General features: G+C 30.7%; 1 protein-coding gene across 5 annotated transcripts; it reads left to right on the top strand.

Moving 5' to 3' along the window:
- The first annotated feature begins 565 nt into the window (after nt 1-565).
- LOC103568128 (uncharacterized) lies at nt 566-18590 on the top strand. Of its 5 annotated transcripts, none has more exons than XM_008544840.2 (9): nt 566-669; nt 868-1415; nt 9687-9800; nt 10206-10386; nt 11453-11783; nt 11885-12188; nt 12848-13114; nt 13184-15108; nt 15219-18590. In XM_008544840.2, exons 3-9 carry the CDS (start codon nt 9711-9713, stop codon nt 15370-15372), a joined length of 3252 nt encoding a protein of 1083 aa, XP_008543062.1. In that variant the 5' UTR covers nt 566-669; nt 868-1415; nt 9687-9710; the 3' UTR covers nt 15373-18590. The 5 variants fall into 5 exon arrangements, with proteins under 5 accessions (XP_008543062.1, XP_008543064.1, XP_008543066.1 ...); XM_008544842.2 differs by having other exon boundaries at nt 15197-15304; XM_008544844.2 differs by having other exon boundaries at nt 13184-15148; nt 15219-15297.
- Nucleotides 18591-19277: the final 687 nt, after the last annotated feature.

Here is a 19277-nt window from a genome sequence, read left to right as displayed (position 1 = left end):
ATAAATAAAAAATTATAATTTTATAAAATAAAACTGAAACCAATTAAATTTTTTTTTTTAATTTTTAAGTTTCCATCGAAAATTAAAAGAAAAAAAAAATGTAATTTTTAAAATTTTAATATTTTCGCGCCATTGATATTTTTCTTGAACTAGAGAATTCCAAATGCACTTTACGATAGTATTTAAAATTAACGATTAATCTCATAAAATTCTAAAGTTAAATAGACTACGTAATTATATATGTACCCGTAATACGATTATTAACATGGAACCTAAAAGGTGTGCGTTGATAATAGAGCAGGTGAAGTTTCAAGATACGATACATGAAGTTCACTCCCAGGTCTTACAAAATTTGATGAATTAAATTAAATTTTTTTTGTGCTGGCGCAAATGTACGTACTAACAATTAAATCATTTATAAGAATAAATATATAATAAGTATTGATAATTAGTTTCATATTTTATTAATAACAATAGAGATAGTGATAATGATAATGATAAATAAATTTTTTTTCTGAATATTCAGGCTAGCAAAGTGTACTGGAGTGTATGGCTCCCTTGCGTAATAGTAGTACGTTGTCACATAACGTCAGGCGATGGTTTAGATAGTATGGTAGCTTTCGCTAGAGCATTATCATCACCCCTTGAAAAATACCACGAGCTACGAGGGTAAGTATATCCGGATCGATTGTCGAGCTTCAACCACTGGCGCCACATTCGAGCTCACGGCTGATAAAATGTCCAATATAGAATAACGTCGTGCTGGTTTAGCTTGCGCGTCGACTCCATGACCAACCACCCTATACATTCATTCTATATATATATATGTACATGCTTTACTACACCCTCGCTTTACTTTTTTTCCAGTCGCGTACGAGCAGCGTGCGAGAGAGTGACGTGTGCGGAGTTACCACCGAGGGTACTCGCGCGTCGTTTAGTCGGAGGAAAGTGCTGATGCCCAAGTGCCTGATGATGAGTCTCTGGTCCTCGTAAAAATGTAAATATAGTGGTCGTGTGAGAGGGTAGTGGGGCCTGGGGCTTTCATACTCTCTTTTATTTTTTTTAAATCCACTGATATATTTGTTTAAAATGTTTTAAATTTATCCAAATGATATTGAACGGCATTGATTGTCGTTGGTAATCATAATCATAAATTATTTTCTTTTGTAACTGGAGCTAATTGTGAAGACTCGCCTATATAAACAGACTAGATCGCACAGTATTTTGCGATAATCACGTAAACGAGGACGTTGTTGGATAAGAGATAATAATTTTAAAAATAAAATATATAAAAAAGACAGATTGAGTCTGCGACGGCTATTAGGGCGAGCCGTGAGTCGTTTGTCGATGCACACATGGAAGGCATGGAATAGCCGATCGATTTAAAGTGCACCAGGAAGGGAGAATTAACGAGGGTAAGTTTAATCTCTGTACACTAATTTATGTTTTTTACCTAAACATTGTATTTGAATACTGTTATTTCAACTGTTTGTCTGTTTATATTATATATATTCATATATTTCGATAATTTAATTGGTTGGATAATATTTTGTTGTTTTATTGGTTTGAAGGATTCGTTTCTCTGGATTTAAAAGTAGTCCTTTGATACTTATTTTTACAAGGACTCTCAGAGGAATACGTATGTATGTAGAATATGAGTATAATGAGCAGGCGCGAATGCTGACCAAGGTATCATATCACAACTGAATGTTTCCTCGCGTGCGAACCCTCTGATGTCACGCTTACACGGTACGGGTGGATTTTAAGTCAAGGGTGGCGCGAGAAGTTGACAGCCTTCGTCAGGCATCTGTTATCCTGTATGATTAACGACTCACGTTAACGCTTTCATATATTTTTGTATAAATCTATGTATGTGTAATTTAAAATTACGTTTAATTAACGTGGGTCAAATGTATTAATCGTAAGGATCGATTACAATATCGTCGGATATGGAAATTGAGTTGTCGGTCGACATCGTCGTCGACTTGGTTGACTGACCTCATTTACACTTCGGTCAGGTCATGACGATCGACGTCACGAGCCAGGATTCAGGTCGACTGGAGGCTATTTCCTATATATGCCTCGGAGTTTCTGCCTTTTCTTCTTGGATAAATCCATTGATTTTTATTTATTTTATACTCTTAGTTTTTTTTTCTTTTTTTTATGACGTTATTTATAATTTAAAAATTTAGCTCGAGGTTTTTCAAGGACAATTAATCTTATTAAATTCTCTAGCTCACTTTAATTAACAGACAATCACTTGGGGTATGCATAGATTTGTTTATAAATTATGAAATAATTTTAATTTTTAAATTCTGGTTAATCTTTTTAATTATTTTTTAAATAATGTAGCGGGCGCGTGCACTAGGTTAATTTTTTAATTAATATTAAAAGTGATTAGCAAATTTATTTTATATTCAAAAATTGTGCGGTAGTATTTTTTTTAAATATAAAATAAAATTTAAGCTGCTTATTTTTGTTTTAAAAATATTATAATTGTTGTTGTTATTATGAAATATTTAAAAATACTAGAGTAATATTTGTGTATAATTTTGAATAATTAAACGACTTAAGCCTTTTTTATCCCCGGGTCTGGCAGCTGATTAGCTTTTTTAGTCTGAAATAGCAGTCGGGAACAGATAAAATTGAATGTGACATTTAAATTTAATTGTTGTTCAGGTAACAATTATAAATAATTACATAAATAATAATTTTATTAAATTTACCGTGTAGTTGTTGAATTTAATTGTTTTAAACAAACTATTGACTGCAAATTTAAATTAAATTGCTCTATTGAATTTTGTCTGGTTGATGCAAAACCATCAGGGACTAACGGACCAATCAAAAAAGAGAGAAGACCTATGGGTAAAAAGGGGCTTATGAACATTTGAAACTTTAGTTTTGCAGCAGAGTAGTCTGCTATTATTACAGACCGGATTCATTAAATAAAAGTCGGTAAATTATTTGCAGATGTTAATTTTGTTTTTAAAATAAAGCCATGATATTTTTTATCAATTTTTTTGTAATTTGCTTATATACTTTAGTGTAAACAATGGAAGAAATATTTGGAGTGAACTTAGATTAAATCTAGAGTGAATGCGGATGAGTTTTTTTTACACCCTCGGAGTGAAATTAACTCCGAAGGGAGTTTATTTTAACATTAAAACTCCAGATTGGAGTGAATGCGGATTCAAATAAAATGTAGATCACTCCGATAAAAACCCAACTCCTTATTTACTCCGTATGCGGAATGTTTTTTTTTAAACTCCGGAACTCTGAGTAACGAAATGAATTCGAATTGAATTAACATCCGAATTCACGCCCGATTTTTTACCCATTGTAAAAATCGGAAGTTAATTCAGAGTGATTACTGATTTTCTTCAATCCGAATTCACTTCATAGCTCGGAGTTTAAGAGTTTTGAAAAAAATCACTCCGCATACCAAGTAAATAAGGAGTTTGATTTTTTATCGAAGTGATCTGGATTTTAATTCGGAATTTGAATATTAAAATAAACTCCCCGGAGTAAATTTCACTCCGAGGGAGTTAAATTACTAAACAAATAAATAAACACTACTCAAATTTTTTACAGTGCAGTGTATTAAAAATCTATATAAAATTAATATCATGTAATATATTTTAAATTGGGTATTGATAAAGTTATAGTTGAATCGAAATTTAAATCAATGATTTTATATTTTTATGAAAAGTAAAATAACATATAATCTAAATAAAATTGAGTCAATAAAAAAATGCATTAACATATAAAATTTCTCTATTCACATTTTTTTTTCTATTAGTTTCCCAAGTTTATATAATTTAAAAATTTTAAACTTGATATAGAACGCACGGGAGAACGAAGATTATTGACGTTAGATTCCGTACCTGTAACACAAAGCCCCGCGACCTTTTGGCAACTTTTTATTGCTTTCCATGACCTTTCTTGTAAATTCTCTAAAAGTTTTATAAAAAAACTTAAAGATAAGAAGTATCGAGGCTTCTTATTCTTATTCTCATTTTTAACTTTTGTTCGGTCAAGTTTGACAGTTTTTCAATGCACAAATTCAAAAAAAAAAATCAAAGATCTAACAGTATTCAAATTAACAATTTGATTTATTTTTTTTCTATTTTCGCTAACAAACGAGGTTAATAGATTTTTTATTTCGTGGTCCTTTTGTGTGTGCGACCGTGTGTGTGTGTCACAAAATCGATCGCGATATGTCGATAGCCATTGATAATTTGATTATAAAATCATTACGAATGAAATTAGTCAATTTGAAATATATAATTCATATTTCAAAAATCAAATGCGCACAGAAAAAAAAGGATTTCCAGTGCAAGAAATATTTTTCATTATGAAATGAAAAAAAAAATTTTCTGAAGACTAGAAAAATTTTTTCTCGTCTCAAAGAAATTTTTATTTTCAATTTAACATTCAGAAATTTTCTCGGAGCGAGTAAAAATATTTTGCGTCAAAAAATCGTTTTTTTTTTCTGTCTAGATTTATTTAATTAAAGTTAATTTATAAAAATTAATGATTTTATAGTTTATTTTTAAAAATATTTAATCGCTACTACAATAACATGTTTACTTAAATCGTAATATTTACTTGCAACTGAAATTTGTTTTCCTCACTGTACATTGGACATAAAAATTCAAGACAATTTAAACTTTTTCTACAACTTTTGAACATACGAAAGTAAACAATTATTGTAATTGAATATGGTTTGAATTGAATGTAGAATGATTTATTTCATACATTTTTAAAAAAATTAATTAATCGTGGATATTAAGTACAAGAATATTAATTTTTCATTTAAAAAATAAGGCTATGTGAAATTCTTACTTTGCCGCGAATTTTGAATTTTTTTAAATTTTCACTTGGAAATTCTAAATTTGAAAATCACTGCAGTGAATAATTAAAATTTTTTTACACGATAATTATTTTCATAAAATATTTTCTTAATAAAGTAATTGAATTTAGTCATCGGTGAAAAGCTCTCAAGAATCATCAATTCACTTGATTTGATAATTAATTAAGATTTTAATTAATGATATAAAACTTTCTCCTTTATATTATTTTCAACTGTCTCAACTATCGCCGGGAATTCGTAATCAAGACTTTAAAAGTATCTCAAGACATTTATTTTTATTTCATTCTTCTTCCTCTACTTTTTCCATTATTATATTTTTCTATTCAATTATATTAATTTATTTTTTTTTATCTTCCTGTTATCACAAAAAAAGAAAATAACTCTATTCAATATTCTAGAATATATAACGTCAGATTTCTCTGCAAGCTTTTATATCACTTCGTGATACTCGAAGTAATGTAAATATTATATAGTAGCTACACTGTACATATAATGAAATATAAATATTAAATATACATATACATATATATATACATAAAAAAATCAGTTTAGATGAGAAAGAGCACCGAGCGCGTGCGTTCAAATTTTTATGTTTCCGTTCATGTTTAATCAAACATTTTTCGTTGCTACTTTTACATAACATATATACATATAAATATATATAGATATATATATATATATTTGTTACTATTATTAGAAAACTGTTTAGTGCACAGTAGAATTTTAAAACGCTAACGAAATGTGTTGTAAGTAGTCTGTCGTTATTTAACATATAACAAAAATAATTTAATATATGTATATATTAGAGGTGTGCAAATTGTGTTTGAATTGAATCAAAAAATTCCAATTACTTATAACTTTTTAAATTATTCGATTTGAATCCGAAAATTCTCAGCAGCTTTCAAATATTTAATTTTTCTTTCATGGTGAGCTTAATTTTTCAAAGTTACCAAAACAATTGTCTTGTTAATTCATGTGTGAGTTCTATTTACCTCTGGCAAAAACTTAAATTATTTTATGAGCAATGGCTTATTGTACAGATAAGCTCAGGATATACTTTTATAGAGAATACAAGTTTCTACAAAAGAAGTTTCTTATCAACTTTTGATAAATCCATCTGTTCAAGTTATTAGAGCTTGAAGTTAAATTTATAGTGTTTTGAGATCTTTTTACTTTTCCGGCGAAACTATCAGACTTATCACAAAATGTCATGAGATCTTTTTTGTAGAAAATTTTATTCCCTACAAATTATCTCTAATAAAGTTTTTTTAAATTCCGCATAACTTTCTAGTTATTTACATTTTAGTGTTCTCTTAAAAAAATAGTGTTCTGATCGATTTCAAAAGCTTGACATTAAAATGGAAATAACTAGAAAAGAATGTGGAATTGAAAAAAAATTTATCAGAGATAATTTGTAGGGAATAAAATTGTCTACAAAAAACATTGAATAACATTTTGTGATAAGTCTGATAGTTTCGCCGGAAAAGTAAAAAGATCTCGAAACACTATAAATTTGACTTCAAGCCCTAATAACTTTTGAACAGATAGATTTATCAAAATGGATAAAAAACTTCTTTTGTTGAGGGTTAAATTCCCCACAAAAACATATCGAGCTTATCCGTACAATCAGCCATTGCCGAGGTATAAAATTCCAAGCTTAAATTTTTTTCCATGTTATTTAAATAAAAAATAGAAAACTGTGATGAGTTACCTCTATTTTTTGATACACCCTAATGTATATATATATATATATATATATATATATATATATATATATATATATATATATATAACATAGCTCTACGTGAGAAAATTCAAATACCTCGTTGGTACTTAATTGTTTGAGCTTTGTTTCTTGTACTTTGTATTTTGTTTTCGTAATTTTTTCTATTGTCTTATTTTTCATTCTTATCTTAGTGAGTTTTAGTCGAGTGTTGAGCTTTTCCATGTTTCGCAAAGTCTCGAGGATTGATATACAAAAAGTAACAATGTAAATGTATATGTTTAAAAAAACAATAATAACAATAGTGTCTCAAGTTACCTTTTCTATATTATTAGTACCCTTTTATATTTTTTAATGAAAAAAAAAAAAAATAGTGAGCGTGTAATTAATTATAAAATAAGTATAGAAGAGAGACAAGAATTTTTTAACAAAAAGACAAAAATAATAGGTGTTCATATTACTTGGTGTACTTAAAGTTAAATTATATTTTATATTTGACGCCGAGGTTCTAGGGATGTCGGGTTCAAAAAAATGCTTTAATATTTTTTTTTTAACTTGACACCTTTAAGCGTAAATTTAAACGTAAATTTTTTAATTAATGTCAGATTATGTTTAGATTTTTAGAGTAATTATTGATATTTTGTGAAAATAAAGTAGAGTAATTATGTACATATACATACATAAATTTTTCAACGAATGGTATTTTCGAACTCTACTCAATTACTTATGATAGGTCATGACAAAATTCCTTGAAAAATCGACTATGAGGACAAATACAATACCTAGATTTTTTAAAAAATCTACCTAAAAACAGGCAAAAAAATTTAATCCTTGAATTTTAAATTTTGAAATAAACTTCAAGCTTTTGCTTTATTTCAATCTTTTTTGTTTTAAAAACTTTTTCAAAGTAAAATCGAGGAGAATTCTCTCTAAAATTTTCCAATCAAAAATTTTTAAATTTTTTATATAAAAAATAAACGAGTGTGAATGTAGCAGACGTCAGATAAATTTAAAATCATAAATAAATAGAGTAAATAATTTAAAAAATAATATTTATAAAAAATGCACTTATTGATTTCAAAATTTTTTAAATTTTATTTTATTAATTATTAACTCTATTTAGTAATAATTTAAAATTTGTCTGTCTGCTACATTTACACTCATAAGAATAAATGAGTAATTTTTCAGTTGTCTAAAGTCGAATTATTTTTAAAAATAAGTAGTTCAGGTATATAAATTTACTATTTTTGCACACCTCGAACGCGAAAATACTGAGGATGCTTAAGAACTGTTTTTTTCCGACTATTTTACTCACACAAAAATATTTCTACACTCTTCTAATTACACCAAAATAAGTCGAGTTGTATACTAGCATATAGAGAATTTATTAAGGAACAATTTGAAACTTATACCAAGTCGATTCGTTATTCCATTAGTATAAAATGAATTATTTTAACTCAAGAAACCAGTGCTGTCAATTGTTACGTCCGAAACTTCGTAAACACGATAACTCTTCATAGAGACAATTAATCAGCCTAACTTTTTTTTTGTCTTTGTATTTTTTATTTTAAAAACCCTTATGTAAATCATTATATAAATCTTCTTAGTTTAATTGCAATTAATTAAAAAAGTAAAACTGATTACTCACGGAATATTTAGCTGCCATTTTTATTTTTATTGTTGTCGTTACATTTTCCATTTTTTTTCTCCATCAGCTACTGGCAGCAACACTAACGTAACTATAGGTTTGAAAAAAAAAGAGCGACATCTAAGACAAAAAGGCGGGATATTCAAAAAAAAAAATAATAAAAAAATCGAATTGGTATGATACTGAAATTAGCTGACGTCTCATAATGATTTGGTATTTTATGAAACTATAAATTAAAAAAAAAAATATTTTTAAAAACTGCACTTATAGTTTTTAAAATTTTCTACATGTGCATATTTTTAGTTTTTTTAAAAATTAAATCGCTGAATACAAAAAATTCAAAAATTGTTGATTGTCTGCTAATTTCAGGTTAAGTTGAATATAAATTGATAATAAAACAAATTAATTAATATTATAAAATAAAAGTAACAATTAAAAATAAAATGAGCGATTGAGTTGTGCACTTTTGGATTTTCTAACCTTTTTTTTTCTCTTCACGGATGAGTAATTAGTAAGACGACCTTCGGATGTGATACTCCAAGTGCTAATACGATTGATGCTTTGAAAACTCTTGTAATTATCAACAGACTAGTTCATTGTATAACAGTATCGATTGTGTTTGAAGTAGTTTAAATTTGTTTATTCAAATGTGATGATTTTTACTGTTGTCTATTTTTTTTTTAAATTATCCAATAGATGTCAAATAATAATTTTTTTTTAAATAGTGCAATTCTCTTTTCATCTAAAATTTTATTTAATAAAAAAATAGTTAGTAAATGTCTAATTAATTATCGAAGTTTATTGAGTATTAAATTCCGCGTAAATTGAACAGTGAGTAGAAAAATAGAAGAATTAGTGGAGGGAAAGTTTAACCCTTTCAAACCTGATTTTTTGTTTTTTGGAATTTTCATGAACCGATTTTTTTCCTGTTATAGTAGGTACTACTGAGTATGGAAATATTGAAAAAGCTTTTACGAAGTTTATAATGTTCGCAAACAGAAACAACCGTTTTTAGTTACGTAAATTTTTATTTTGCTATATTTATTTAACAAAACTTTAATGTCCTCAATTGTGCACGGTAGGTTTGAAAGGGTTAAAAAAGTAGTAAAAAAATTTAATTAAAGGTTTTTTTATTGAAGAACTTTAATAAAAATGCATTTAATTTAGTATTTATATTTAATTTAAATTTTTAACTAAGGAATTATTTACTATCCAGTGTAACGCAATTTATAAAATTCCGCATGAGATATTAAAGTCATTCTCTAGTATTCAAATTCTTTGTCTAGTGTGAAGATAATTATGAAAAAAAATTTATTGAATTTTATTAACATAAATTTCCTTAGCGGGTAAATTTAAAAAAAATAGATTGCATGTTTTAAATTTATAAAATAATTTATAATATTTAAGTAATTAAATTTTTTTTTCTTTATTATTAATTTTAGAATAATTAAAGTGACGAGTTGAGAATGGCGTCAAGATTGCCAAGCAGCCATCAGAGGAAGCTGGGACCGGCGCCGATTGCATCGTTCGAGGATTTGTCCGACGAGGTGGAAAACGTGAGTTAAAGCTACAAAAAAAACTAACACACACAAAATGTATCAAGTCCTCACCGGCAATCACTTCTACCAGTCGCCTAAAAAATTCGCCGTGATGTCGTAGATGAAATCGGAAAAAATCGAGAGTTTAATCCATAAATAATAACACGTCGGAGAGACAAATATATACATATTGTAATAAAAAATTTCCGTCAAACTCGTCGGTCGATCGTCCAAGGATAAAAAGTTTAATAAATAAATCTATAAATCTTTATAGCATAAAAAGAACGCAGGGACAAATTGAAAATAAAATAAAGAGAGAAAATATAAAGAGAGGGAGAGGGAAAGGGAGAGGGCGATAAAGGGAGGAGTTTGTAGCAGAGCCAAATGTGGAATTGAGGAATTATTATTTAAATTGTAATGCAGGGAGAATCGACAACAGCACGAATGCCGGGGATTATTGAGGTGACGACTCCTTTAACACCTGGTAGTTCACTCAAGACTCCCAGCACGCCGAGGATCGACATCAGTCGGGCCAGCAGTTCATCCCATCATGAGGACAGTAACAACTCAAGAGAATCTTCTCCCGAGAGAGAATTACTGGCAGGTCAGTTTGTTATAAAAATATTTTTAATTACAGTCGACTATCCGTCATAAGTCGTCTAGGGGACGTTGGGGAAACTTTTCTTGGAATTTAAATTTCCTACGACCGTGCGTTTAGTTTTGTTCTCGACTACTCGTTATAAGCCTGTTTTATTTTATGGGATTTCAAACGTCATATTTACGGTTTGTTGCATCGTCAGTGTCCCGATTTTTCTAGTGCTTATGGCGCTAAAATAAATACTTATCTTTTTACACTAATAATTATTTTAATGGAAAAAATTATAATGACAAGGGTATTAATTACAGTAATAATAATAACAATTGTTATTGATCAACATAATGCTCAATAAAACTTTTAAATTGTAACAGAAGCTTTAATTGTAATTAATGATTACAATTATCAACAATAAATTATATTTTACTTAAGATTGATTAAATTATTATCCGCGAAAGATCGATAGTAAATTTTCATCATTAATTTTGATATTTTGTTCCTCTTGTTAGTTTATAATTTAGAGAATTTTAACGGAGGCTTATAACGGGATGTCTGGTACGAAACTCAAAAAAGTGGTTAAGTGAGGGTTGTTTGGAGTCAGTACCTGCCGATTGAGGGGAAGAGACTTATAACGGGTAGTCGACTATATTGAATGAGACAAGCGACAGCAATTACGACTACGGGGTCATAAATTAAAAAACTTTTGGGTAAAAAGTAATTCAGTAAAAAGTAGAGATAATTCAAACCCGTACTTTTAATGCTCTGGAATGAAATCTTATTTTTTTTTATCATGAATTATGCAAGATTTTAAAAATAACTTCATTGTTTTTACTGTAAACTTTGATATTATGTAATCCAGAAAATCAATTGGATTTTAATATTCAAATGGATTTTTAATGCACAGAAATTACATATGAGATTTTTTTCTAGAAGTTGCATTAACTGAACTTTTATTTTAGTTTTTAAATAAGAAATCGTGCAGTCTTCATTTATTTTTATCTGATAAAAAAATTGCTGTAGCTACGAGATATTAATTATCATAAATAGAATTTTACAAGAATTAAAAAATGAATAGGAGCAGAGCCACCAGCCGGAACGACCCTGTCATTGGGTTACAAAGAAGATGCCCAGGATTTGCGATCGTCTACAGAGGAACTGGACTTGCAGGACCCAGTTCATGCTCAGGATCTTAAAAGAGACTCAAAGAGAGCACGAAGGAAAAAAGAAGACGGCACACAATCAGAGTGTGGAATTAGTTTGAAACATGAACGGGAACGTAAAGATAGTAATTGTTCCGAGATTATTTTACTTAATATCAGTGGTAGAACGTCACGACTGTCTTCCGTTGGGAGTCAAGGCTCCGGTGTATCCGGAAGGCTCTCAGTTGTCTCTGCTACCTCTTCCAGGTAATACTTCAAGGATTTTACACTATTATCCTTGCATACATTAATCTTAAATTGCCATCGTGTTAAATAAATAAATTTATACTGACATTTTGTATTTATAGATCACCAAGCCCGCACAAATGTCTCTTAGAGACGTCATTCTGTGGCAGCAAGCCCACGTTAGCGGAAACATCGATTGAAACTTCAAAACCAGAGACAGAAGACTTGGAGATTATGTTACTGAAGCGGGAGGCTGACACGACAAAAGCCCTTATTCCAGAGAGCATAAAGGTGCCAATGGTAGGCGGGAATCTAAAGCCTGATCCCCTGGATAAGCCAAGAAGACGGGGGTATGAAGAACGTAAAGAAATATTTAAGCGTGAAGTCGAGATCACGAAGCGGGTCTTGGAAAAGGTCAACATCGAGGTATTTTTTTTAATTTTTTATTTTTCTATCGTCTTCAATCAATTAGCATTTAAATTTAAATTTAAATTTTTTGACAATAAAAAAAATTTCTATATAAATTAGGATTCATAAATTTAAATAATAACTTTATTCATGTCATCTCATCCATCTATACAAGTCAATTTAATCGTGTAGTTAATTACTGTCCTGATCAATAAAGTAGATCACACATGAGTATTTTTAATTATATTTGTAGATGTGATGAGGGAGTCAGCTATCTTCGTTAAGGCTTGAGGTTTGTAGAATTAACAGCAACAAAAATGAAACAAAATAAAAAAAGTTAAAACAATAACAAACAAAAATTACGTGCGTTGTTTGTATATACATTTGTTTTTATTTGCAATTGTTCTTTGTTATTTTATTTTTTTTTGTATCCCAGTTTACCCAGACATCTCAGCACGTTATTTTTTTTCTCTCATATACCTCCTGGCTCCTTGGTTTGATAGAGATGATTATTAAAATTTAAATTAATGTTCTGCTGCTGGTTTCACGTCATCCGTTTGTTTGGTTTTTTAAAAACTAAATAAATAAAATATTATAAAATAAAATAAAACATTTAAATTGAGAAGGAAGTGAATTGAGAAGGAAGTGTTTAATTAAAAGTTTGTGCCTTTTTATAGGTTCCAATTATTCGGAAACCGCAGAAAGTTGAGGAACGAGATGTAAAAACGAGTGTTGAGGTACAGAAGCCAGTGACGCTTGATTTCAATGATAAGAGAAAAAAAGCTCAAAATTTTAAGGATGTGGTTCAGACAACTCCAAGCATCGGGAGTCTCAGTGGAAGTCCGAAACTACCGCGGCATCAGAAAGTTCGGGAACTCGAGGGCTCGAGAACTCCGAGTCCTTCATCGGTTTCGAGAAAAAGTAGTTTTGCGTCTTTATTCAAAGTAAGTTTTGAAGTATTTTCCGTGAGATGAATTGGATTTTTTATTTTTTATGGGATTGTTTTTCTGCAGACACGGACGGAAGTTAATGCACTGAGTCCCGAGTCGCCTTCGCCGACGCCGAGCGTGAAACCTCGACGGAGCTTGACATCTAAGATTAAAGATACGACGGAAAGCTTGAGAAGTAGATCTAAATCCCGAGAGCGCACGTCTGTTGATAAAGGAAGTACGAAGAATAAAAATGTCTTTACGTCAACGCTGAGTATTTTCAAGAAACGTGAGAGAAAGAAAAGTATTCAGTATGACGGAGGTAGTACTCCGGATCATGAACTAATGGGTCATCCGTCGTTGGAGAGTATCGGGAATGTTGAGTTTCGATTCGAGGCGGATCGACCCAGTCGCAATGAAGATTCAATTTTTATAAGCTTGCATGCTGACTCGAGAAATTATGAGGAGGCTTTGCCGTCTGAGAGCGTGTCTATACCCATTGAGACGCCGACAAAGTTGTTGGATGAGTATGAAAACGAACCGCGGACAGGCAATATCGTGACTGAGGCATCGATCGAACATCAGGGCTCGGGGATAAGGATAAGAACTGAGGCGATGATTGAGTCGACGGGTCGCGAGGAACTTCAGAGTCCCCTGCGACCGAGCACGTCGAAAGATTCCCAGTTGTCAAAGAGTTCGTCGAAGGACTCGCGGGTCAGTATTCAAACGGCAAAACACATTGAGGTCCCGTCGAGACCCGGGTCTGCGGAGGTCGGGAAATCCGACGCTAAGTCGGTCAGTGTTTCGAGTAGGGATTCCGTTGAAAGTAAGAGCAGGGTAGCTGGTGAAGCCATCGTCAAGCCGAAGAGGAAAAGCAAAGAGAGTGTGTCAAGAGTTGAAAGCAAATCAAAAGTTGTCGAGAATAAATCAAATGGTGATAAAAGTAAATCGGGGATCGACGGTCTGTCGATAAATGCGGAAAGTCAATTGAGAATAACAGAAAGTGATAAAAAAAATAAAGTAAACGGAACTGAAAGCTCGGGTTGTAAGGTGCCGCCAGAGACTGATAAATCCTCAGAGTCAACTCAAAGATTATCTGAAAGTCTTATGGTTAAATCTCAAGATGGTTTAGTTAAGACACCGAGTGTAGTTTCTGATTTAGATCACAATAGTTCTGAGTCTGAGCGTGATTCCGAAATTGATTTTGTGAGAAATAAGGTAGTGAAAGTTGTTAGCGATGAGTTACCGGACGAGAGAAAGGGTTTGTTTAATGAGGAAAGTTTTGAAGAGGATCTTCCTTACGTGCCAACGACATTGCCCATGGAGAAGAGTGTCGCTGTACCAATGCTGCCAGTAAAACAGCGGCTGCAAGAAGTAAGAACCATTCCAATAGAGCGGCCGAGGTCTACAACACCCATTAATCCAACTCTGCTCGACGAATTCGTTATGCAGACATCACATGATGACAAACGGGCTGACAAAATGAAGATTTCGTTGCCGCGGGAAGACAGTTTTAAATTAAAAAGCCCACGTAAGCACTCGATGAACACATTTACTGAGTTTGCCGAGCGCGTGGTACCCGATGCTGTCAAAAGAGCCGCGGGAAAGTCGCCGAGTCCACCGCCACCACTGCCACCCAGAGCTCCCGCCATTCGGCCGACGAACTGGGTTAATTTTGAAGAGATTCCTGAGCGTCGGAAAGCTCCCAAGAGGATCCAAACGATACCACGTCCAGAGGAAGACAGCAAAGCTGGTTACAGTTACGTCCAGCCGGAGGAATGTCGATGCGAGTGTCACGAAGAATCTAGAAGAGCTTCCCACAGAGAACCAATCGCTGGTTCCAGCATAAATACCGGAATTACTGCCAGCATTTCGTCGGCATCAGCGACTCACGGGTCCTCTGTAACGCGAACTTCGTCAACATGCAGCAGCAGCAATGGGGAGCGCGCTTGCAATGGCGATAATTGCACAGTTCCTACGAGCTCGGGTGATCGTGCCAGTATCGTGAGGTAAATGGATTGTGGTACGATTTAATAATAGCTAATAAGGGTGGGTTTTATTAATTAGTAGTGTTTGATTACTCTGGATGATTCGTAGAAGTCTTTTTCTTTACTTCCAGTGACAGCTCTCTGGATCTAAGTCCCGTTAACGAGGATCCGATTGCGACACAAGCGCTCTTAGGACCCATGAAACCCTTCGCGATGGATCTTGACGTCGGATCAAATCGATCTAGTATCATATCCCAGGAAGAGACTGACGATATTAATCTGTAGAAGATTTAAACATTAACTGAAAATTTATTTTTATTTTATTTATTTCAGTGTTGAACTAAAACTAAAAACCCGTGAGTTTTAGGGAATTGATTGTACGATTGTCAATAGACAAGATCTCAATAGCAATTTACTAAACTGGACATTATTTTTGACATTTAAAATAAAATAATGAGTCTGACCTGGATCGTTTAAGTCACACTGGATTTTTATGTTGTTTAAATGGATAAAAATCTAATGACATAAATGAAACGTTTGGTAAAAAAATATATTATTTTTGGACAAAAGTTACTAATGATTGAATTGGGTCAGCAGAGTGACAAGAAGAGAACGAAACATATGAAGGAAAAATATAATAAAAACTTTGAACATTTACCGGAAAATAAATGGCGAAATGGGTGAGTGAGTTGAAATAATCAATACTTGATTCTTGTGTTATTATTATTATATTTATTTGTTTATTTATTATTGTTACTATTATGATTATTGTTGCAAGAGGAAGTTAAAAATTTGTTCACAAGCCAGACTTGGTCGTCTATTTCCAACCATTAAATTAATTTTAAATGTATACTTCTCGAGTAAACGATCGATTGACCCTCATCTCGCTGGCTTCTTTAGTAATTTAAAAAAAAAACGACATATTTATTCTCGAGAAAAAACCCATGAAAAAATAATAAATACACTGTAAAAAATTTGCGGGGTGAACGCGGAGTGAATGATTTTTTATTCATTTAATTCCCTCGGAGTGAATTTCACTCCGAAGGGGAGTTTCGGAAAATATTAATTATAAAAAAAATTACTAATACATAGTGAGCTGTCTTTGATATTTAGACATTTATATTGCGTACGGAAATAATTACGAGCTCCCTTTTCATATATTCGCGCGAAATGATTTTTAAAAATTATAAGCAGCTGATAATAAAACTTCCACTGAGTCACAAACTGTCTTATGACTTACATCAACCATACCACGAGATAACATTTCATATTGTAACGAAATATAAAATATTCCCATAAAAACTATGTCACCATAGCTATTCAATAATTTAATATTTTCACTATGTATTATATATATGAAATTATAATTACGTGAGTTACTAAAACATTTTATAAATTAAAAACATAATATTTTAAGTTTAATTATTAATATCTCAATGAATTATTTATTTAAATAATTATGTTTCTAATTAACAGCTGTTTCTATTAAATATTAATTTATTTAAGTATTAAAACTTCGGACCGGAGTGAATGCGGATTTAAATAAAATCCGCGTCACTCCGAAATCACTCTGCCCATACAAAAATCCCAATTCACTGCGCATGCGGAGTAATTTTTTTTTTAACTTCGGAACTCTGAGTGACAGCTCGAATTCGAATTTAAATAAAATCCAGATTCACTCCCGATTTTTTACAGTGAAATAAAATGCAGTTTTTAGACCAATCGATTACGGTGGGCTAAAAATTTTAATTTTATTTAGTAATTATAAGGATTTATCAATAAAAAAAAATAATTATTATTATTACTACGTAATAAATAAGAGAAAAAAATGTTGAATTGTAATTACGAGACCACTTGCGATGTTGATAGTTAATTAACGCGATTCGCGTCAAAGCCTTTAGAAAGTCCAACGGAATCCAAAAAAAATATATATATGAATAAAAATATAAATTTCTTGACATTTAATGACAATTTATCCGATAGCTGATAATTCTTATCGGCGAAATCGGAATAATTATTGAAGCGACACGTCATTGAGTGAACTTGTGAAAGATAATTAAATTGAATAAAAATATAATCAAATTACGGAACGGAAATTAAAATCAATTATCACTTGTTAAATATAGTTCTCATTAAATACTTGTACTAAAAAAATTATGAAACTTGACCTCTCTGCTCAACGAAAATTATTTTATTTTAAATTCGGTGGTAAAATAAAGTAATTGTAATCCATCCCACGCCCACATTACCTCTTAGATGTATTTTCTACACAAAATAATTATACTGTGTTCATACGAATTAATTAAATTCTGGCTATACAGTAAGATTTGTCAATTTATTAAGATCAAAGTGTGTAATTTATCGATTATTAATAATTGCTATTATTACAATTACAATTATATCTACAATCACGTGTCTAGAATTTATATGCTTTGATTTATGTTGAACATCATATGCGCAGAAAAAAAAATTTCTTGGTACAAGAAATATTTTTCAATATGAATTGAAGGAAAAGATTTTCTTAGAACTAAAAAAAAATTTCCTAGCGAAACCGAATTATGGTAAAGTACAGTAATTACCGTAAATACCGTAATTTACGATATACAGAAGACTTACCGTAAAGTATGCCATTTTAGGTTAAATAGGTAACTTGCGGCAATTTACGGTAAAATTCCGCATTTCACGGCAAATTTATGGTACACAGTAAAAAAAAAAAGTCAAAATCGTAGTAATGTGTTATTTTAACATGTTGTGAGTGTTAAAAAAAATTACCTACGCATCTGTTGGAAGTAAACATTTTTCAAGAATTCTTATGTGACGGTCAACATTTTTTTAGTATATTTTGTGTGTTGATTTGACAGTAACATATAAAAAATGTTACTTTTCAATAAAATAACATTTTTGTGTGTTAAAAAATCAATCAATTGCGACAGTTCAAACAAGATAAATACTGTGTGTTAAATTGACATAAAAATGTTAAAAAATTCAACACACAGACTTTTAACATACGCTTTTTTTACACTTTGACGATTCATTTTTTACATGAAAAATTGCGGTAATCCACCTTAAATTTACAGCAATACTGCGGTACTTCACCGCAGAATGCCAAAATTTGCGGTAATTCATGGCGGTTCTCCAGAATACCGTAAATTTCGGTTTTTTGCCGTGTTATACATTTATTTTACCGCAAACTACCGTAATTTGCTGCAAATTACCATACAGTTATTGCAGTAAATCACGGAATTTTGCGGTAAATTACGGTAATTTACCATAATTCAGATTCTCTAGGGTTCATTGCGCAGTAATTTTTTTCTCACTCCAAGAAATCTTTTTTTTCTGTGTGATTATAAAAAAAAAAAATATATATATATATGATGTAATTAAATTAAAACTGAGACTGCGATGGCGATTATAGCTAAAGAATAAAAATAAATATTATAATTTTTATTTTAAAATATTTTAAAATTAAATTCTAGAATCCAAAAAATATTTAACGTACCAAAAAAAAAATATATATATATAGATAGTAATTATTATTTTTATTCTTCAGTTTGTCGACAACTCTCGCTTCCTACCACTAATTATGTATTCTACTAAAAAAAAAAAAACATAATAATAATAATACTCCGCTAAGTGATAATCCTGTTGGACGTTCAAATTGTACCTGTCGTTCTTCGACGACCCGTTTACTTTGTCCACTTATTAACCAAAAGACAAAGTAAAAATAAAACTCAACAAAAAATCATTTAAAAAAAATGATAGTATAAAATTATAATTTTATCACTTACGTCACTAATTTATCTTTCACTAAAAAACAAACGAGAAAAAAAATAATTGGAGCGTTTTTAATTACTTGGTTATTTTTATTGGTCCGATTATTGAGATGAATATTAAAATATATATAAAAATAAATATATATAATACATTATATATATTTGAGAATTTATGTCACAAGATAATTAAAAAGTATCAATACTTGGGCGATCAAAAGGGTCTGAGGACTTGATAAAAAAAATAAAATACTTATTATTATTAATTGGTCCTCGTTGAACATTATTTTGTATAGTAAAAAATATCACAAAGTATGAGGATCCTTTACCAGAATAAAATATATATAATATAAATATATATATATATATATAATAAATCCATCATTGGCCTCACCCGGTCCTGTCCGAGTCTTCGTGACG

This window comes from Microplitis demolitor, chromosome 4 (assembly GCF_026212275.2).
Source record: "Microplitis demolitor isolate Queensland-Clemson2020A chromosome 4, iyMicDemo2.1a, whole genome shotgun sequence".
Lineage (NCBI taxonomy): Eukaryota > Metazoa > Arthropoda > Insecta > Hymenoptera > Braconidae > Microplitis > Microplitis demolitor.
This window is presented reverse-complemented; position numbering and strand designations above follow the sequence as displayed.

Excerpts from the sequence above, each read along its gene's own strand:
- LOC103568128 (XM_008544840.2), top strand. The coding sequence starts at position 9,711 with ATGGCGTCAAGATTGCCAAGCAGCCATCAGAGGAAGCTGGGACCGGCG. Across the intron at positions 10,387-11,452 it reads CGAGAGAGAATTACTGGCAG|GAGCAGAGCCACCAGCCGGA; the intron begins GTCAGTTTGTTA and ends AAAAATGAATAG. Across the intron at positions 15,109-15,218 it reads GATCGTGCCAGTATCGTGAG|TGACAGCTCTCTGGATCTAA; the intron begins GTAAATGGATTG and ends CTTTACTTCCAG.